Source organism: Aristolochia californica, unplaced genomic scaffold, assembly GCF_029961685.1.
Source record: "Aristolochia californica isolate CCGP_79_NKW_82.1479 unplaced genomic scaffold, dmAriCali1.0.hap1 SCAF_9, whole genome shotgun sequence".
Taxonomy (NCBI): domain Eukaryota; kingdom Viridiplantae; phylum Streptophyta; class Magnoliopsida; order Piperales; family Aristolochiaceae; genus Aristolochia; species Aristolochia californica.
The window spans coordinates 34,676,261-34,697,404 of record NW_027182290.1 but is presented as its reverse complement, the minus strand read 5'-3'; the positions used below and the strand labels follow the sequence as shown (position 1 = coordinate 34,697,404).

Below are 21,144 nucleotides of genomic sequence, written 5' to 3'. Positions count from 1 at the left end.
GAGAAAAATAAAAATCTAGATAGTCTTTCCCTCTCTTCTCGTTGGAAAAATATATGAAGAAGGCACGAATAGAAGAAAGTTTAAATAAGAATTAATAATTTATTATTATTATTTAATTTTGCACGAAATGTTCCCTAGGAAAAATAGGCCACAATTTATTTTACCTTTAGATCGATTTATTTTTGTGACGCATGCTTTTATGAGAAGATTTCTGCAAAAAAGTGATGATTCGCTCATCTAGGTGGGGTTTCTTCTGGTGTTCGCATGCAATTGTACAACAACCGCTGGCTCACGTTAACCTGTTAGTGCATTGTGTAAGTAGTGTGAATTTACTTTCACTTGGAAAGTGACCGAAAAAGCATTAGTGCATTGTGTAAGTGGAGTGGTGACTTGACGCTTGACAGTTTCACTCGATTTCACTCAAAGGAGATGGGTGCATTCCTCATAGTCGGGTTTTCACACAGAAGCATTGAGAAGAAATAAGAGGAAGATAAAAAGCGCCGACTGAAAGGGCCCTTGAGAGGCGATGACATAGATATTGCAGAGGCCAATATGACAAAAGATGGAAATAACGAGGAGGACGGGAAACTGACAAAAGTTCCCTCGACAGAAGTGTTGGAAGCGGAGGAGCGCGCACTAGTGAAGAAGAGGGCTAAGATCACCACGAGAAGGTGGACAAGCCACAACGAATTGCTGTCGTGAAGGAGATGACACTTCCTTGTCTTGTAGTGGAGGTGGAGAATGAAAAGATAATGAGGAGCGTGATCAAAGATTGAACAATGAGGTTGCAAACGATATAGCTCGACGACTTACACTAACCCATTTGTTTCTGTCCTTGTTTCCTTTCGATTTCGATTTGTCCTTGCTTTTTTCTTTTCGCAAACTGCTGCCTTGCCTTGGTAACCGAGTGGATCAACTCTAGACAGGAAAAACCCTCTTAAATGACATACTTATGAGTGATATCTTTGGTGAATCAAAGTTGTAAAGGTTTGTTCTAGAGAAAGCCTAGTGAAATGTTACTTTATTAGATTTCAATAGTCTTCAGTTCACTTTCTCACCTGCATGCCCGTTCATCACTCATCTCCTACTTCAATTTTATTTAATTCATCTATTTGAACTTCATCTTCAAACTTGGTGTTAGCTCGGACGAGTTCATATACATCGGAAAATAGTTTTCGGTGTTCGTGCCCAAACATGAGAAAAATATAAAAAACAATAAAATTAGTACATTGTAACAGTATATTTAATTAAAATATAATACTTAAACCCAAAATTAGGTAAAACAAATATGATTACTTTACGAATAAGTTATTTAATGTATAATTAAAATATATTAATATACTAATTAATTAAATTAGATATTGGGGGGGTTAGTGCACATTGTAAGTGCGGAGGGAAAGTGGATTACAATGTAAAGTACTTTCACTGGGGAAAGTGAGAGGGAATGTAAAGTACTTGTTTGTGTTAGTGTGCGTAATGGAAAATGCAGTGTAAAGTACTTGTTTGTGTGAGTGTGTATAATGTAAAATACAGTGTAAAGTACTTGTTTGTGTTAGTGTGCATAATGGAAAGTGTGGTGTAAAATACATATACATTATTTATTAAATAAAATATTTTGATATATCTGACTTTCAGAAAATTAAATTAATATTAGTTAATTCATTTCACTTATGCTGCGCACTAACAGGGCCTATAAGTGATTTAACGTGTAGTATTAAAATTTATTAATATCTTAATTAATTAAAAACTATATTATATTACTTAATGATTATAGTTTATTATAAATTAATACAATAATTATGTGTAACTAGAATAAATTATTAAAAAAAAACATAAGTGAATATAATAAATAAATAAATTATTTTTTAATAACATAAGATATGTTTTAACATTAAAAGCCACTAATTTAATACAATAATAAAAAATTAATATAATAAATAAATATATATTTATCAATAACATAATATATTTTTATGTATTATTAATTAATAATATATTGTCACAAAATTTAAAACCACTGGTATAATTAATTATAGCAATGGGATAATTAAGCCAAAACAATTTATCAAATATTTATTTTGATAATATTTTAATTATGACTATTAAATCACTAATGTAATATAGTAATTATAAAATAAATAAAAATAATTATTTTATAAATAAAAAATATAAATTATTATTTTGACGACAATGGTTTAATTTTTCTTAACTTAAAAAAAATTAAACCATCGTCTCTCTCATGACGTGCGTCGTCTTCCTCAGCGGCGGGAGACTATAGTGGCCTCTGAATTCACTTACCATCACTTTCCCCTTACAGTTAGGGCCTTACGAAATTTAGAAAGGGAAAAAAAATGATTGGGCATTGATTGGGCGTTTCAGTTGTTGGGGTTTTCCAACCCTCAATCCGAATTGCCCGTTCAATGGATGAGTTGACTCGCTGCGTCACGAGTTGGTTTACTGATGGCAAGTGGGTCGTCCACAACTTATAAAATCCGCAATTAGATGGGCCCGGAAAAATACAAGTCAGAGGTTGGGCCCACCAAAAGAGCTTATTGGCTGCTAATTGAATCTCTCAAACAGAGATGATTGATTGCTGCTAATTGAATCTCTCAAACAGAGATGATTGATTGAAAGATTACCCAGCGAAAATTTTCACTCTGGAGACATCAGAAAGAGAATTCAAAAAGGCTGCATGTGAAATTACAGATTGACCCTTGGAGTTAATTTAGGAAATCTTGGGGCCCATCCGGGAATCTGGCATTGTTGTTTGGATAAAGATAATTTTATAACATCCTTCTTTCATTGGTGATTCCGCTTTATCAAAGGAGCAATATCGTCCACAAGGGCACCAAAGAACTATAAAATGCCTAACACGCATAGTCAATTCACAAGGTTCTAATGTAATTTCTCACAAGAATAGTGTCAATTGTAAAAGGGTAGCATACGTGACGTGAGTAGTGAGTACGTGAAGGACAATCTCAAATCCGACGAGGTTTTAATATCGTCTTCCCGGTTCCCAAACCCTAACGGCTACAGTAACTATCCAACGTCTAACCGGCAAGTCTACGTTCTCGGTATGAGATCCGAACCCTAATTTTCCTTTAAAAAGCACGGAATCGTCTTATCCTACCTTGTAATTCAAGCAATGCTCCCCACCAATTCCTGATACTGAAGCATTTGGTTTCGTCTTCCCCGCTCACGGGGCGCGATTCTTCAAACGATGTCATTGGACGGCTCTGTCCACCGGAGAGAAGAATCTGAGGCCGGAAACGGGAACGGAAATGGCGTCATATCGCCCATCCGTCCCTTGTACTCGGATCGACGACTTCGGTTGAATCCGAACACTGATCACAAGCCTGATAACTACGAGGATCTGAAATTGGATTTCAGTCCGTCTATTTTCAGCTCGCTTGAGCGTTATCTTCCTCCAAGCATGCTTCGAGTCTCCAGAGATGCTAAGGTTCAGTTCATGCAGGAAATTTTGTCGCGATATTTGCCTGAAGGAGAGAGAACGAGGGTAATTCGCGCTACCTCTATATCTGTGCCTCGCTCTGTTGAATTGTAGTGTTCAGCTTGATGCCTCTGTTAATGAATCAGGGATTATAAATAGCCCATGCTTCGAAAAGTTAGGTTTCTTTCTCCAGCGGTATCTTATTGATGCATCTGCGTCTGCGTTGATATGGGCTTGGTCTAGTTTATCTTCCCCGTTTTGTGTCCGACATAAATATATCCTGCTCCTATCGTCAATTTGGGTGTAATTCTTTGAATACGGCGTTAAGTAGAAAATTATCCCGTATCGTTAAAAAAAAAAAAAAGGCATAAAAACTCCAAATTTGGGGTTTCGAGGACTGGTCGCCACAACAATGTAAACTTCAAATTGTTTGTCTGGAAATTAACCGTGATTGGTCTGAAGCATTGACCATTTTACAAATATAATGGCTGTAGCCATCTGTTAACCCCATGCAAGTTTTTTTTTTTTTTTTTGTCTTCAATTCGGAACCTTATACAGGATAATTTACCTTGGCAACTATCCAATGGTGTGGAACTGATATTTCGTTATGCATATTTGTCTGCTCCTAAATCCGCCACCACTCGTTTCTTACTGGTAATTGATAGCAATGACTATGATTAGAACTGTCACTACCTGCAAATTCAAGGTACTTTTACAAAAAATCTGTTAAATTTTTCTACTTAATCTTTCTGTTAATTTTTTTTATTATGACTAACTACTCTGGTTATAAATGTCAATCACTGACTAGAAAAACAGAAAAATTCCTATTCTCTTATAGTAGGTTTGAAATATTTTTATTAGTCAGTAAAATTTGTTTACATATTTTTATCACTCTTGGCTCCTTTGAGACCTACTGGAAACAAAAGTTGGAAAATATTGATCTAGAAGCCCCTTGGTCAGTGCATGTTTCTACATAAGATGAAGACTGGCTGCTATTTGATGACTTTAGTAAAGATATGTGGATGGACTCCTCAATCTTGCTCCTATTTGTTTTCACATAGCTTGTGGATACTTTGTTTGTGAGAGCTCTAAAGGTGCTGGTGTTTTGCTTTTTACAGCTCTACTGCTGAAACTTTAAAGCCAGTGGTGTTTTGTTTTGTAAAATTCTACTTCTGAACAACATGTTGTTGACTTACTTATGTTCCCCTTTGCAGGTTCAGAGGCATAGGGAGTACAGGGAGAAAATAATATCAAATTACCAGGTTTCATTGAATTTGTCTGTTTTGCTGCATTGTATAGCAAGTGTATTGTGTATATTGTCAATGTCTTTTAAGTTGCATTATAAATTTTCTTTTTCTTTGAGTGGGTTTAGTGTTTTTTTATTTTGCACTGGCATGTTGGCAGTTGTTTTGTGTAGACCAAGTTGTGGTCTGTCCATTTTTTTGCATAATGTTCGCATGGTCAATCATGTCTTTATGCTTTCGACATATACTGTTAATGAGCAACTTTTCTGGTTGATTTGATTATTTCTTGATTCAGCTTATTTGGGAAGATGGAGCTAAGGCATTCGTAACTTTCTCAGCCGCGAGAATTTCGGAGTCAAGCATATTAAGCTTTTTATTTAAGAGAGTTTCTGAGAGTCTGGTCACTCATACATGATAGCCATTGTTGAATTCTAGCTATACTTTTATTTGATTACCTGGACGTTGGCTTTAGGAGATAAACGCAAGATTCCCTTGAGGCCTAACTGTGGTTAATCTATCTCATATTTGTGCTTTATTCTTGTTGGTTTTAAGTTATCTAAAAAGGGAGAGCACAAAAATGATCAACTTTCTTTTTTCATATTTTTTCTATAGGTAGTTATTTCAAATATCCATCCATTATGCTTGACTTTATGATCATCATGTATTGGCTTGTTTGTCTTTCTGTATTTATTGTGTATTGCTGGTGTAAAAGCTACAAGACCAAATTTCCTACTTTTTGTTTGCATTTAGTTATAATTCTATGGCTTCATCATCATCATTGTCTTCATTGAAGCCATTCCTGATGGTGTTGTCTCTGCTTTGATTTAGCAATCTAAATTTTGACAAATATTTTACACTGAATGTTAACTTTCATGCCTTCCTTTTTTAGCTCAATTTGAGATTTGCCAGTTAACAGTTTCTTGCTAAATAATATTGAGTTGTTCTTTTTTTCTGACAAGGAAAAAAATACTTATTATTTTTTGTTTATTTTATGTGTGATATAGTTGACATTGATTTGTCCCTTTTCTCATCTTACTTATTGGTGATCTTGTCTTTTATAGATTTCTTGATTTAGATGGGCGTTGCTCTTTGTCTTCCCCATAATTGAGGATATCTGCTGCTTTAGATGCAAACTGTGCTTGTCTAGTTGGCTTTAACTGTAGATTTTCTTGTGTTTTATTTTCTCTTATGAAGAATATAGAGTCTTCAAGAAACACTTCTGCTCACTTTTCTTAATTTCCGCTGGTGTTTTATTGATTTTGTTTGTGTGTGTTATTATTTTTTTATTTTTTTGTTGTATGCTAGCCACTGCATATGGAGCTATACTCTATGCACCCGGCGACCTTCTTCGTTCCGTCTTTTATCAAAGCGGTTTCTGGTAATACAGAGGAGAGTTTTAGGAGTATAATATCAGAACCCTCTCCAGGGGTGTACACTTTTCCAATGCTGCAGCCCAGTTTCTGTGAGTTGCTGTTGTCTGAGGTATTATTCGTGGTTCTGAGTTGGCTATAACTATGGTAGAATCAACTCTCTCTCTCTCTCTCTCTCAACCCACCCCTCGCATCCCCTTGCCTATATTCTATTATTTTATTTTGCATTTTTTTATGATGTTTCTGATTCTGTAGGTAGAGAATTTTGAAAAGTGGGTCCAGGGATCCAAGTTCAGAATCATGCGGCCAAATACAATGAATAAGTATGGTGCAGTTCTTGATGATTTTGGCCTTGAAGCCATGCTTGACAAGCTAATGGAAGAATTCGTGTGCCCCATTTCTAAGGGTGAAGAGTTTCTGTTTCCCATTATGTCAAAGTTGGCTTGTATCGATACTCCTTTAAAATTTGAACTTTTAACAGAGTCTATTTTTTGTTTTTATGCAGTGTTTTTTCCTGAAGTTGGTGGATCATCACTAGATTCCCATCATGGTTTTGTGGTTGAGTATGGGAATAATAGAGATGTTGAGTTGGGTTGGTACTTCCAACTTTTCTCAAATTATGAAAAGTTTTATTGAATTTTGTTACCATTACCTGAATATTTATTTGATTGAGTTGGATCGTCAATAGATTGTGCAAGAAAACCTCAAAAATGTTTCTGTTCAGCAGTTGTTCTCTCAGAGAATTGAAAACAAGTTCCACATTGAGACTCTTGATTGAATGAGGCCAACTAAAAAAAAAGTGTATCTGTGTGTGTTCGTGGGGGGGGGGGGATAATATGACAAGTCTGTGAATCCAAATTGAGATGATAGTTGTCTAAATTGATTTTCCGTCATCTCCAGCTTTGGTTTGTCACCTTTTCAAAGATGTGGATGTGAACATGAGATGAGGGGAGTCATTTTCTGTGGATATGAACCTTAAATTTCTCTAAGTCGCAGCAGTTTCATATTTGTAGGGTTTCATGTGGATGACTCAGAAGTTACTTTGAATGTATGCTTGGGTAAGCACTTTACTGGAGGGCAGTTATTCTTTCGAGGTACTCGATGTGATAAGCATGTAAATTCAGAAACTCACCCCGAGGTATTTCTATTTCTTTGTTGGTTTCTGATGGAGACTTCGGGTTTTTCTTCTTTTAGCTGACATGTGATCAGATATTACTTTCTCAAGATTAGAATGTTTGCAGTTGGGAGTTCTTATGACATTAGATCATTATTGTTAGGAAATGTTAGATTATTCTCATGTTCCTGGACAAGCTGTATTGCATCGTGGTCGCCACCGTCATGGTGCCAGGCCCACAACTTCTGGGCATAGGATTAATTTGCTTCTCTGGTGCAGAAGGTAAAAATTGTTCCGTTCTTTATTTATTTGTTTGTTACTCTGGTGCAGAAGTTTTTGGATCATGCATGCAGTATTTTAGTGAATTTTTTTCTGACAAATGTGGTGGTTGGGTAAAGCGGATGAAGATTACACAAGTGTTTTGCAAAGGGCAGGCAGGCAAATTTACTTAGCCACAAACTTTTTGTGTTCTCTTTTTTCTCAAAAGAGAAAAATGTTTGGGTGTGGGGTTTCCTTGTCATGACAGAGAGTTGAAGCATCTGGAAGCTCAACAACTGGTGGTCCTTGACATTGTCAGGAAGATCCTTGTTATCTATCTCTTCTCTGAATGAAGTGGTGTTTAGGTAGACAAATGCTTCATGTACTGTCGTAGACTTCTCATAGTTTTGAGTATTCTGTCATTTGATTATTAAGAGCTTTGTTGTCCATGTTCTGTCTGCCTTTTTTTTTTTTCTTTGCGTGTGAGTTGTGTGAAGCTGTTCGTAGATGTTGCCTGGTGCAACTAAAAATATTTAGTGTTTTATTATTACTCGGTGGAAACTCGTTCACCAAAGCACTTGTGCGTAATGCTCCTTCATGATGCATATTTTGCTTTGCTTATTGGTGAAGTGTGGGTATAAGACACCGCATGCTTCAAAGGTTTTACATGATCCAAAATTAAGAGCATCTTCTGAAGTTAAAGATAGTCTTTTTGGAGATTCTGGTGGTTACTAGGAAGTGATGAGTTGGGGAAGTCACATTTCAAATTTGTGATATTCAAATGGCTTCACTCTGGAGCACTGTCTCAGTGAACAATAAAGAGCTTTTTGAAAAGTTAACAAATTGTCTTTTAAGAGATTTTGTTCATTGGAAACTGCTGAATTGGGACTTGATATTCAAATTTATTGAGTTGAAGGTATTGTATTGCCATGTCTCTGAGGTGCTGGGAATGGGATCTGTGGTAAACAAGACTTATTGTTGTTGCAGCTGGTTGTGTTACATTATTTCTAGATGGCGAAGGATAGACTGGGTGGTCCTGCTTTTCTTCTGGTTATATCATATTGAATTCCAGTTTATATCTGTGAGATCTCATCGCACCCTAGTGAGCCCTTGTAAGCTTACCTATCAGAACCTTGATCTCTTTGCATATATTTAAAACAAACAAACAATTGGTTACTTTGGGTGGACATGGACTCACTGGAAATTGATATATGGCATCAGCCAGGTGAGTGAAATTTTTTTCGAAATGATGTAGATGTGGGGTGGTGTATATGGCGTACTCCTGCTTTTATGGCACTTTGAGGGGAAAGTGTTACCTGTCAAGACATGTTATATAAAAAAATTTCCATGATTTAAATTTTCTTGTGTTTATCATCATTCTTCAACTTGATCTGCTTTGCCTGCAAAGAGAAGTGTTACCTGTCAAGACATGTTATATAAAAAAATTTCCATGATTTAAATTTTCTTGTGTTTATCATCATTCTTCAACTTGATCTGCTTTGCCTGCAAAGAGAAGTATTACAAGACCCACCAGCATTCTAACTTCACTGCATGACCAAATTTTCCTTGCAGCTCTGTCTTTCGTGAGCTAAAGAAATATCAGAAGGATTTTTCAAGCTGGTGTGGAGAATGCCAACGTGAGAAGAAGGAGAGGCAACGCCAGGCCGTTGCGGCTACCAAACTGGTACTATAAGACCCAGAGTTGATTTTGGCTAACATGAGTCCTCTTCCATTCCGTTATACTCTGCTTTAGTCGTTATCATTAAGCATGCTTCAGCTTTAAAAACTATCATGTCGTATTCTAGTTATATTGCTAATTAAGCACCCTCAGCCCCTATTTCAATATCACAAACTATATCCGCCCTTTATTTTTCCTTTGGTTATAAGTATTCTATGGAATTGAGGCAAACATACAAAAAAAAATGATTTTTTTTTTTTTTTTTTCTGAACAGGAATTACTACGTGGAGAAGGGGAGTCCATGACCTGAGAGCGAGGACCTGTTTGTATTCTGCCGTGGTTGGGTTGTAAAATAGCTGTGCCCCTCACCCAGACGTCAGCTGTCTTTTGTGCTAAAGAAAATGCTTTTACTCTCAAGCCGGTGTCTTTAGCTGAATTATTTCTTGCTATGATTATTTGTATCACATTTGCTGTAAGGTCACCATTGACGAGTGTTGTATCTTCCTATTTATTTTCTACTTTACAGCTGTTGGGAAATTTTGAACTTGCTTTCAGTAAATATGTTTTGTAAACAAGCTAAAATCTGAAGATTACTGAAGCGACTGTTATCATGACAATATAGGTCCAAAGAAGGGTGCTTTTTCGTTTAAGTGGTAAAATCACAGCTAGAAAAAGATGCATCGGATTAGATTCTTTGCTTTTGTCATTCCGTGTTTTTAGAATTTAATATGAATCATTTTCCAAAAACACCTAATCGTGTGGAAAGTAGACGATGTCGAAAGTCTCATGCACTGTATCAAAGAACAGAATGCAAATCAAAAAATTAATTTTAATTTTAATTTTATTATTAAATTTATATTGAATACTTTATAAAATTTTATGTTAAATATTAATTTAATATAATACAGTAATTAATATTTTTTTAATGAACAATAACTTGGGTAAAAACAAGATCGGTGGGAGTTAGGTCCAAAATCCTTTAGCAGTAATAAAACTCGATTAATAAAATTGGGTATATTGAAAAATTATATATTTGATTCTATTAGCAGTAATTAAACTCGATTAATAAAATTGGTTATATTGAAAAATTATATATTTGATTATATAAAACTTTCAATAATTAAATTCTGAACGGACTCACCCTTATTTAAAGAGAGAGAATCGCGTCGGGTCAGTTCAACGAAACCGAAACAGAAGGATTGCCCGCAGAGAGGTCCGTGTGGAGTGGAACGAGTGGCTTCCAGGTAGGAAATTACCATTTACCAACAAATTATTGGTATTTTCTTTAACGTCACGGACTCACGGTACAGTCCAACGTTTGCAATCTTTTTAGATTCCGGAGCCCTACGAACACCTCTCCCTGATATTGCTCAACATCTGTGACGCTTCCTTGGCGGTTTCGAGTCTCCGATGCTAGGCGTCGGATTCGTCTTTCCTCTACGCAATTCGTCTAGCTTCCCAAGAATCCTCGAAGACGTCTCTGCAACTTAAAAGGGAAGACCGATAGTCGCCGTATCGTCGGAGGAGAGAATTTTCATTTAGGGTTTCAACTTCTTTATTTAGAGGTTTTTGTTTCCTGATGAAAGGAGAAAGCCCATTCGAAGGGTGGATGGATATGTATACGTAGGGTTTCACATTTCTTTGTGTTTTTTATTGTGGTTAAAATCTTTTTGTACAAATCCTATGGATATTTTCCTGATTGGAACCATCACAAATCTCTGTATTCCCATTTTCTGCTTTCTTTTTTTCCTTTCTTTTCTATAACTTTTTTCACGGTATTGTAATTTAAGCTTAATGGAGATCCCATGTTTTTTATTTTGAGATCCCAAGACGGGAAAATTTTCTGGCTATCTCTGTAATCTGCACAACAATTAGTTATTTTTAAATTAAAATCGTAAATACTATCAGTCCTCGCTGACGGACTTATGGGAAGTCCTGGATTAAATCAACGAAACAATGGGCAGTATCTCGGTGTTACCGAACCAATATCATTGGGCGGACCTACCGAGTTCGACGGGATCAAGACGCGGGAACTTGAAAAGGTTGGGTTTCAGCTTTTATGTATTGTATCTAATTTGATTATTGTTTCAGTCTTTATTGACAGTTCATTACACTATTATGTGATCAGTTCCTTGCTGACGCCGGGCTTTACGAAAGTCAGGAAGAAGCTGTGTCGAGAGAAGAAATCCTTGGGAGATTAGACCAGGTTGGCTCGTGGCATTGGGTTTCGTTATTAACTTTCATTATGTTGGTTTGTTATATGGTGAGATAACTGGAAGTTAATGAAGGTTAGCCGAACAGATTGTGAAGACTTGGGTGAAAAAGGTTAGCCGCGCAAAAGGATTCAACGAGCAACTTGTCCAAGAAGCAAACGCTAAGATATTCACTTTTGGTTCTTACCGTTTAGGGGTATGCATATTAACTTTATTTCCTCAAAAAAAAAAAAAATAACTTAAACGTTTTCTTATGCTGCGGTTTATAATGATTTCGTCTGTAAATTTGTTGACTAGTGGGGGTTCTCTTTGTTAAGATTTTGCTCTTTGGTTGGAATAATTGAGACTGGACATTATCTTAGTCTTGTTCAAAATGTTATTTTTTTGAAGAAAAATAATTGAAAAACTCAATCCTGATTACCACTGGTTGATTTTGAAAGGTAAAACGGTTTACCAGAGACATATGTGATAATTTACAATTATATTGCCAGTCAGTTGTAAAACCTCCTTTTTTTTTGGATTATTAGTTTAAAATTTCTTTTCCAATTAATTTTGTGATGCTCTGAACTTTAGTGGCTTTCTTTTTGTTTATCTTCTTATGTTTGCTTTTTATTCATCCAGGTGCATGGCCCTGGTGCTGATATAGATACACTATGTGTGGGGCCTCGACATGCAACAAGAGAAGTAGGTTTAGCTTTTTGCTCTTGCTTTTATTCCTTATTTGTTCCTGCTTGGTAAAATTGCTTTGACCTGAATTATTTTCTATGGACCCAATTGTAGGAGGATTTCTTTTTGGAACTTCATAACATGTTAGCTGAGATGCCTGAAGTAACAGAATTGCATCCTGTACCTGATGCCCATGTGCCTGTGATGAAGTTCAAGTTGAATGGGATTTCTATAGATCTTCTGTACGCAAAGCTTTCACTTTGGGTTATTCCTGAAGTAAGTATGTTTTCATTTCCTCTTCTCTATCAAGTGTGCAAGTTTCGTAATAGCTTTCACTAATTTATTCTGTAAGGTCTTAGATGATGTCATTATGATATGATGAAATACTCTATATCAGTTAGACTCAGGCAAATATATTGGAAGTCTATGGTGGAATGGTGTTTGAATCAAAAGCCAGAGGGCATTCATTAGAACTAGACCTCAAAGACTACATCAAAATCGACATATGAGCAGTATCACTGATTTGCCAGCAAGGGCCAGTTCTTTGCAGCCTTGGCTCAATCTTGGGAATAACTTACCTTTGGCTAGCGTTTTTTGGTTGCTTTAGTGTGTAGTGTTTTATCTTTTCAGTGCTTTGCTTGGGTTTATGTACTTGGTCATGCATATCAGCAAGCAACATTGAATAAGTGTATGCCACTCCCCCCTGTGGTGGCATTGGGATTCTCTTTGGGAAATTCTTGAAATTGTTTCTCAATTTTCTTGTATTTGGTCTCATATTCCGAGATTTGCTAACTTGGTGGCAGATGTGCTTGCCAAGTCAGGAGCAACCTTTCAATCTCTTGTTGTTAGGGATTTGCTCCCGGTTTCTTTATAATTTTTTTTGTTAATATATACATCTTTTTTCAAAAAAAATAAAATAATGATTTCTAGTGTGAGGTCTTGCTAGGGTGTAGTGTGAGTGTGTAATAAACATTAAAAAATAAAAATAAATAAATAAATCTTATTAGTTGTCTTACTTGGAAATAGATGAATGATGCTTTCTGGCAACAGTCTTTGGTGGAGTTGTAGATTCTCTGAACATTCTGTGATTCAATGTGGACCTACTGACTTATTGCAGGAACTTGTGTCACCCAAGGTACAGAATACCATCGTCTGTGTGACTTTAGACAGGTGTTTTAATTTGTTGATTTGCCTGGTCACAAGTGGCTTGTTAGCTTAGTGAAAGTTTTTGCTGTTTACTCTTATCTGTGATAGTAGTTTTATTTGACGTGCATAACATGGTGTTGCATCTCTGGTACGAGTAAATGATACCTTTGAGATTTCTGTTTTTAGGTCTAGGAATTGTTAGGAACCATATATGACAAGAATGCCTGAATAAGGATAACATAGTCTCCAAAGTGGTTTAATTTTCTTAACATTGCTGTTATTATGCAGGACTTAGATATCTCTCAAGACTCGATACTGCAAAATGCTGATGACCAGTCTGTTCGTAGTCTTAATGGTTGCAGAGTGACCGATCAAATTTTGCGTTTGGTGCCAAATATTCAAGTACTTTCTCTTTTCTGTTTCTCTTTTTATGCTCATGAGTCTCTGGGCACAGGGGACCTGATTCTGTCTCTTTGATTTGATCCAGAATTTCCGTACAACATTGAGGTGCATGAGGTTTTGGGCGAAGCGTCGTGGTGTTTATTCAAATGTTAGGATCTGTCTCATGTATCTATGTTATTTTGGAAGTACTTTTTTTTCCTTTGATCTTACACTCTTATTCCGTCTGTTATAATTAGGTTGCTGGCTTTCTTGGCGGTATAAACTGGGCCTTGCTTGTTGCGCGCATTTGTCAGCTCTATCCGAATGCATTGCCTAGTATGTTAGTTTCTCGCTTTTTCCGGGTTTTTACCCAGTGGCGCTGGCCAAATCCAGTAATGCTATGTAATATTGAGGAAGGCACTCTTGGCCTTGCTGTGTGGGATCCTAGAAGAAATCCTCGAGATAGACAACATAACATGCCTATTATTACACCAGCTTATCCTAGCATGAATTCTAGCTATAATGTATCCTTGAGTACATTACGTGTTATGACTGAAGAGTTCCTGCGAGGGAAGGAAATTTGTGAGGTGGGTTATTCGGTTTACTCATATAACCATTTATGAATTTTTTTTTGGCTTTTTACATTGATGCTTGGGACAAAATAATTATAGGTAATACTTGAGTGCAGGCAATGGAAGATAACAAAGCTGACTGGATTACTCTTTTTGAACCTTACCCTTTCTTTGAAGCCTACAAGAACTACCTTCAGATTGACATTACTGCCGAAAATGATTATGACTTAAGGAAGTGGAAGGGCTGGGTCGAATCTCGGCTTCGTCATCTTACTCTAAAAGTGAACCTACTTTTTTTTGTTTTTTTTTGTTCTTTTTATTGTGTAATGCTGAATTTGTTTTGAAAAGTTTGTCTTTCTTACAGATTGAGAGGCATACATTTGGTATGCTTCAATGTCATCCACATCCAAGTGATTTCTCTGACAAGTCTCGACATTTCCATTGCTGCTTTTTTATGGGTCTGCAACGAAAGAAAGGTGTACCTGTTAATGAAGGTGAACAATTTGACATAAGGACTACAGTTGAGGAGTTCAAAAATAATGTGTACAACCCCATATCATGGAGGCCTGGGATGGAGATCCAGGTTTCTCATGTAAAGCGCAGAAATATTCCAGCTTTTGTCTTTCCTGGTGGTGTCCGGCCATCTCGTCCAACTACTAAAGCAGCAACTGCTGAAGGGAAATTGGTTCCAAAATCAAAAAATTCTAATTCAGGGTCATCTGAGAAGTCATCATTGATGGGAAGAGGTGCAGATAAAGATGCAGATTTAGATGATGAAACAAAACAGAAGAAATTGGTTGAAGGCAGTACCGAAAGTAATAATTCACAATTGGTGAAGGTTTGTGAATATTCTGCAAAGTTATGCGAAACTGCGACAGGGGCAAATACATTAGCTATGGTTGCATCAGATGAATCAAAAAAAAGGAAATTGCACGAAGATGAAAGTGATTCAGTCACTGTGAAACAAATTGCGTTGATGTCTGGGAATATAGCTGGGGGATCTGTTTCCCCCATTGCTGTAAAAATCTCCAGTAGTGCAAGCTCATGCTCAAAGGAGGCAGAAAAGATTGCAATTGAGAAACTTACATCTGGTCACATGATAGACCAATCAACTTATCCAGAGGAGCTTGATGAGCTGGAAGATTTTGGTTCAACTGATCAGACTAGTGAAGTCAAAGGGGAGAAAGATGCCAATCAAGCTGAGGCTTCATCCTGTATAACAGGTCCATGCAACATAGGTTCCTTTGCTGGTTGCCTTCCTAATGGAGGCTTGGAGGAGCTGGAGGTCTTAGCTTTTAACTCAACTGTTTCTTCTCAAGTTTTTTTCAACTTTATTTCATTATTATGCAATATTGCTAATGCAGTGTCTTAAGTTATTTGCTAATAAAATTCTCATTTGCCTGTCTATCTTGTTGATGGAGAAACAAAGAAATTTAGTGTCACTATAATGAAGCTAGCAAACTTGAAAGTATTTTCCACTATTGATTTTCCAACTAGGTTCACCTCAGAGAAGACAGTTTGCAGTCTGTGTTTATCTTTTGTGTTCATTATTGGTTGGATTTTTCCAAAAAAAAAAAAAAAAAGAGAGTACTGGTTGGATTTGTTAATTGCAATTAGTTGAAAATATTTTGTCCTGGTGATACTGTTAAAAAATGTTATCTCAATTTTAGGAGTAACAGCATTATTTTGATAGCGTCAATTTCCAATAGAATAGTTATTTAGTTGCTTGATTCTTTCTATTGGGTTGATACAGTTGTAAGAGTATATTTCTCTCATTTGCTTTCTCTCTTCATCTTAGGCTGTATTTCAGTTTTCTTTTTTCATTTCATTGGGGAACTAAAAGTCTTTGTTTAATTCTTCCTGAAGCCTGCTGAGTTGCCTGGCCCATACACGAAATCAAAAGTCCCTCCAAATAAACCGCTGATCCGGTAATTGATTGTTTTGCTTGGAATTTTATATATTTGTGGCAACGTGGTTTCTTGCATATGATTGTGGTTTGACTTGTGGTTGTCTTTTCAAGGTTGAGTTTTTCTACTCTGAAGCCAACTGGGACTAGCACGTAGCATTCTTGTGGACTCCATCAAGAATCTCCTGAAACTTGGATGGCACTTTTTTTTTTTAAAATCTTTTTTCCTTTCTCTAGCCCATTTTTTAATATGGGTTCTTGTAAAATACTTGGCAGAGATCACTGGAAGAGTGATCAATTTTTCTGTCTTTGAAGAAGCGAAGAAGCAACTCTTGTAATAATCTTATGTATGAAAATCAGTTCGTTTGTAGAATTGCAACCTTTCTTTGTGCGCGATCCCTCTCTTTGAGTTATAGAATCTAATCAGAGGAAAGTATTGTTGTGAAAGTAGTCTGGTGTTTCCATTTATCAATTGCAAAACCGTGAACTCGAGTCTGGTTAGCATCTGGATTTCCTACTGATGTGGCAATGTTATGAATTCTCGCAACGGAGACTGCTATGTCAGGATTTTTTGTGAAATGTTTGTGCTCCCTTAAATTCGCATTTCGTTGATACTTCGAATTCTTTTCACTTGTCAAGGTTGATGATTGGGTTGAAGGTTCGCTGGTGGATTCATAAAGCGGGGAAAGTGCGAGTTGATTGTCTGCGGCGGACGTTGGAGAGAGACAAACTTCGCAATTAGAAACAGGAACAGGAATCTGTACCTCCGTTAAATAGTCGTGTGTATGTATGATTAATGAAACCACTAGTTGCTTCCCCTCCTTCTCCACCATTTATTTAGTGCAAGTGGGTGTCAGCAATCTTCGCTCTTCAGAAAGGTTGCTCGACAAGAACAAGAACAAGTAGTCATGGAGTTTCAGACTTTGAGAACAAGTTGACGGGGTTGATTGTGGCCATATGAACCCACTAACCCCACCGTCACTCTTGTTTATGCACATTTAAAAACTAGTACGACTCTTATCTTCAAAGATAGTGACTTATCAGTCAATTTTTTAACGAAAACGAAATATGCTTCGCTTTGAACCATATGAGGAAGCCAGCACCATGGAGGCAGATCCAGGAGGGCTTTCATCTCTTCGACTTCCACTTGTTGCAGTTATTAAAAAAAAACAAAAAAGGTCAATTCTTCTCTCCCATTGCCTGGAGACAAATGGGTCCCACATCCCTGATCTCAGAGGAAACAAAAAAGTAACAAAACTGGTGCCGGGAAAAAGGCCTTCATAACCCCAATTTTTGACCAAGGGAAGGAAGGGATTCCCAGCTTTTTTAGTATTAAAAGCTATGAAGATAACAAAATCAATTCACATGATCCTGACATTTTTTCTATTCAACATAGACTAACTGCAAAGCACCTTTGCCCATTAAATTCTATCAAGAAGGTTATATTTTTAATAATAAAAAAATCAGTCCAATTTGTTGTTCTTCCATGCAGGAAGGAACAGAAAAATGGTCTCAAGTTGGGGGTATCTTAGTTTTTTTATCGTTTCTCTGTGGGCATCAACTCACGAAAATATGTGTGAGACTTTCTAGTTTCTGAGTATAAAGCATGATTTCCTGTTCCATAATTGAACTGAGATTAGCATTCATGAGAAGGGAAGGATAATAATAACGAAACCGGATGCAGGTTCATGTGCATGTCTGATGTGAAATTAAAATGTTGGTCGGTGGATACGCAAAATCTTTGAAGCATCTTCTTCTTCTCTCTCTTAAAGCTCATAATTTTCTGGTCTTTCTCCCTTGTTTCCTTAATCCTGACCCCTTTAACCCCTTATCGGTGGCGTGAGGATCATGATAAATCTTCTTCTTCTCCTCTTCCTCTGTCCTTCCTTAATTGTTGGCCCTCTGTTTCTAATTTAATAATGCAGATTACCGTTTTGTATTTTTTATTTTTATTTTTATTTTTATTTTTAGTCGAATTATAAATAAATAAATAATTTTATAATACTCGATCGTCCTTTAAGAAGACAGGTGGTGGGCGCAGTAATTTCAAATTATCTGGGTCCCTTGAGAGGTCAAGATGGTGGGGCCACGCCCTACAAGTGGTTGCTGACATGCTTTATTCTGTGTTTATCCGTGTCTGGAGATTTTATCAGGGGGGTCAACTCGTAACTTCAACAAGATGACCCTAGTTTAACGGATTGTTCCCGAATACCCGACTCGCCTTAGATAACGAAAATAGGTTGAGTTAGATCAGAAAAACACCTTTACTAGGTGACTCGGTAGGAGTATCGGACAGTGCCCCGCCTAATCCGACTAATCGCAATTTGGGTCTCAATCCCGAATCGCAGAGCCGAGCCGTGGATTTTATATGATATCGGAAGGGAGGACCACTTCCGGACCGATTAGCGTCCCACAGAAAACACCACTTCACCACTAGACGTCAAACCTGACAGACATTTCCAAATCGCGGAAAACAGCTACGGTGCGAAGCGGAGTTGGACCCGGTGTGGGGCGGGGAACCCATTTTTCAAGAAACAAATCCCTACAAATTAGGAACTAATCAAAATAAAAATGATCGATGAACAAAGGGAAGGTGGAGAAATGAGATCTGTTTCGACGTTCTCCAGACCGAGCCGACATTCAATTTCACGGAGCTAAGACTGTGGCCCGTCGGAATTGGAATTTGGAAACTCCGGACCGGGACAAATCCTCGGTCGTGTTTTCTTTCTATGAGCAGTCATCCAAAGACCTCACTTGCCCCACCTGCGAATTGCGATTAGCGAAACCTCACGTCAGCATTCAAGTCTATCAAACTCTCCACCGGAACCTTGGATGCCCAACAAGGGCCCGGACCCGGACCCGGACCGTCTCCGCAAGGCTCATCACCTGCTTCTCACACTTACGCCACAGGAGTCTAGATAAATATTGGAGAGACTTCAAACTTTGAAGCCCCGCCACAATTAGTGTCTGTCGGAGAGTTAATTATCTGATCTAAATTGTTAAACGATCGGTGTCGCTGTAAACACCATCTTCTTCGTCTTCTCCGCGGTGGGGGTCCCACGCGCACGAGGGCATTACAGCGACTCGAAAACCCTAGAAGTCATTAAAAAAGTGAAACTCACATTCCCATTTATTAGTAGTGCTGGACCGCGTCTTCCTCTACTCATCAGAACCCCCCCTTCCTCTCTTCTCTATCACTTCACCGCCTCGGAGATACACACTAGGAAGAGCTCGAAACACAACGGAGGGAGAAGGAAGGTTTTGAAGACAAGGGAAAAATTCTCTCTCTCTCAAAAATAGGTTGAGAAAAATGGGTCTTTGTAGCGATCTCAACGACGTCTCCTCCGATTCGATTCCTCTCCTCCTCGTTGCCCTCCTTGCCAATTGTGTCGCCTTCCTCCGATCTGTGCTCTGCCACTTCCTCCAATCAATGGGTATTTCTATGTCGAGATTCGAGCAGACCGAGGCCGTGGGAGGGGCGGAGCTGCTGGGCCAGGTGGGTTCAGGCCTTGCTGGTTTGATTGTCCTTGCCGAGAAGCTCAACGTCCACCAGGTCTTCGATTTCCAGGAAGAAGGCCTCGAACTCGACTGTATGGTGTGCTTGTGCCGGTTGAGGGAAGGCGAGCAGGTTCGCAAATTGGGCTGCTCACACGTTTTTCATCGAGGGTGTTTGGACGGTTGGTTCGATCTCTGCAACCTTAATTGCCCGCTCTGCCGGGCGCCCCTTGTCTCAGAGGACCGCATCGCTGGTACGGAGCGCCAGCTTACCGGCGAACTCGTCTCCTCTCGATGATGATGATTACAGGTCTACATCCTTCTGTTCATTGTGGTGAGGTGGGGGCGATGTGAAAAAAATGTTTTTTAATCTTCCTTTTTATTGAGATATATGCCGATATGTTTTTTGTAATTTGACTACTGCCTTGTAGGGCTGTTCCGTCCTTGTTTTTCTTTTTTGAAGAGCTATTTTTGGTTACTTTTTACTGATGTAAATTCAGCTCTTTTTGTGAATAAAGAGAGAGGGATTCGATGGACAGATGATAATTGTTGTTTTTGGGTCGTTGCGTCTCTTCGTGTTTCCTTGTTCCTTACTCCTCTTGCACATACACGCTACTACCAAGAATCACTTTTTTTTCCAGAAAGAAAGCCACAGTTTGGGAATATATCTCCCTCTCGGGGGATCAATTGTATGCTTCTTCCATTTAATTAAAGGAACTGCATCGAAGATGGGAACTGTCAACAGCTTTAATTGGGCAACATGCAAGGTGGAGGACGCCGTGAGAGTTAAATGCATGATTTGTTCATGTATTCTAACGAGTCTCCAATCTTCAGCGACACATTTACCTTTATTTTTCTTTTATCCGTTGCATGCTTCTCTTTTGGGGCTAAAGGAATTTGCAGCTTTGGGGTCCTTTTTCTTTCTTTCGTTGATGTGAAGTGTGACTTACATGATCATGGTACATGATGTTGGCAATGATGGTGGTCACTCAGGACCTCGTTTTACTTTTTTTGTTCTGCCTCCTGCCTTTCCCACTTTATTTTGCTCCAGAGGTATGTTAATCCAGTGTTTCACTTGACAAGAGCCTACATAATGGCATCACCTATACAAAATTTGCACACATGTAAGATGATTTCAATGAGCATTTTTTGCTTGAGTATTTACCAAGTCCAATTCCTTCAGAACTCTTTTAGGCCAAAATGTGACCATTGCAATAAAAAAAAAAAAGGCGACAAAAAATATAAGCATTTTGACTAGTACAACATAGGCAAGCAAGAGGCTCTTCCGTCTACTCAATTGCCCCAGGTTTTCCAGCGGAAGCTCACTACTTTAGTTGCTCAAAATGACATCATGAGACCCATTCCAGGTCTCACCCATGAATGGTGGTACACCCTTTTTATTGGTTCTAAACCAACCGTTTCATCAGATTATGTGTCAGGTGTGACATCTTCTTCAACACAATCTGTCCCTTGGATATTGGATACAAGTGCTTCCTGCCACATGACCAACAAAGTACATGCTTAGATATGCTAGATAGGAGCAAAGTGGCAACCACCAAATTGGGTTGTGCTATTCTTGTACTGGATATCAGTCCAGAAGTTTGTTCCATAATCTACGTGTAGCTTATTTTTTGTTGGAAAAATGATTGC

General features: G+C 37.9%; 3 protein-coding genes across 5 annotated transcripts; all 3 read left to right on the top strand.

Moving 5' to 3' along the window:
* Positions 1–2,997: 2,997 nt before the first annotated feature.
* On the top strand, positions 2,998–9,765 carry LOC137941552 (2-oxoglutarate and iron-dependent oxygenase domain-containing protein CP2-like). 2 transcript variants are annotated; one of them, XM_068787011.1, is made up of 9 exons: positions 2,998–3,517; positions 4,666–4,713; positions 6,001–6,177; positions 6,321–6,471; positions 6,571–6,657; positions 7,079–7,203; positions 7,343–7,461; positions 9,010–9,121; positions 9,390–9,765. In XM_068787011.1, the coding sequence occupies exons 1-9, from the start codon at positions 3,221–3,223 to the stop codon at positions 9,423–9,425; spliced, it is 1,152 nt and encodes a 383-aa protein (XP_068643112.1). In that variant the 5' UTR covers positions 2,998–3,220; the 3' UTR covers positions 9,426–9,765. The 2 variants fall into 2 exon arrangements, with proteins under 2 accessions (XP_068643112.1, XP_068643113.1); XM_068787012.1 differs by lacking the exon at positions 9,390–9,765 and having other exon boundaries at positions 7,353–7,461; positions 9,010–9,115.
* A 537-nt stretch (positions 9,766–10,302) lies between these two features.
* LOC137941070 (nuclear poly(A) polymerase 1-like) lies at positions 10,303–16,372 on the top strand. 2 transcript variants are annotated; one of them, XM_068786315.1, is made up of 13 exons: positions 10,303–10,359; positions 10,449–11,157; positions 11,244–11,321; positions 11,417–11,524; positions 11,950–12,012; positions 12,109–12,270; positions 13,429–13,542; positions 13,628–13,690; positions 13,779–14,108; positions 14,210–14,374; positions 14,458–15,378; positions 15,960–16,021; positions 16,114–16,372. In XM_068786315.1, the coding sequence occupies exons 2-13, from the start codon at positions 11,041–11,043 to the stop codon at positions 16,154–16,156; spliced, it is 2,226 nt and encodes a 741-aa protein (XP_068642416.1). In that variant the 5' UTR covers positions 10,303–10,359; positions 10,449–11,040; the 3' UTR covers positions 16,157–16,372. The 2 variants fall into 2 exon arrangements, with proteins under 2 accessions (XP_068642416.1, XP_068642417.1); XM_068786316.1 differs by lacking the exon at positions 10,303–10,359 and having other exon boundaries at positions 10,370–11,157.
* A 2,784-nt stretch (positions 16,373–19,156) lies between these two features.
* LOC137941964 (E3 ubiquitin-protein ligase RHA2A-like) lies at positions 19,157–20,030 on the top strand. The gene has a single exon (XM_068787605.1). The coding sequence runs from the start codon at positions 19,310–19,312 to the stop codon at positions 19,790–19,792; it is 483 nt and encodes a 160-aa protein (XP_068643706.1). The 5' UTR covers positions 19,157–19,309; the 3' UTR covers positions 19,793–20,030.
* Positions 20,031–21,144: the final 1,114 nt, after the last annotated feature.

Excerpts from the sequence above, each read along its gene's own strand:
- LOC137941552 (XM_068787011.1), top strand. The coding sequence starts at position 3,221 with ATGTCATTGGACGGCTCTGTCCACCGGAGAGAAGAATCTGAGGCCGGA. Across the intron at positions 4,714-6,000 it reads AAATAATATCAAATTACCAG|CCACTGCATATGGAGCTATA; the intron begins GTTTCATTGAAT and ends GTTGTATGCTAG. Across the intron at positions 7,204-7,342 it reads ATTCAGAAACTCACCCCGAG|GAAATGTTAGATTATTCTCA; the intron begins GTATTTCTATTT and ends CATTATTGTTAG.
- LOC137941070 (XM_068786315.1), top strand. The coding sequence starts at position 11,041 with ATGGGAAGTCCTGGATTAAATCAACGAAACAATGGGCAGTATCTCGGT. Across the intron at positions 11,322-11,416 it reads TCCTTGGGAGATTAGACCAG|ATTGTGAAGACTTGGGTGAA; the intron begins GTTGGCTCGTGG and ends TTAGCCGAACAG. Across the intron at positions 13,691-13,778 it reads GTCGTGGTGTTTATTCAAAT|GTTGCTGGCTTTCTTGGCGG; the intron begins GTTAGGATCTGT and ends TGTTATAATTAG.
- LOC137941964 (XM_068787605.1), top strand. The coding sequence starts at position 19,310 with ATGGGTCTTTGTAGCGATCTCAACGACGTCTCCTCCGATTCGATTCCT.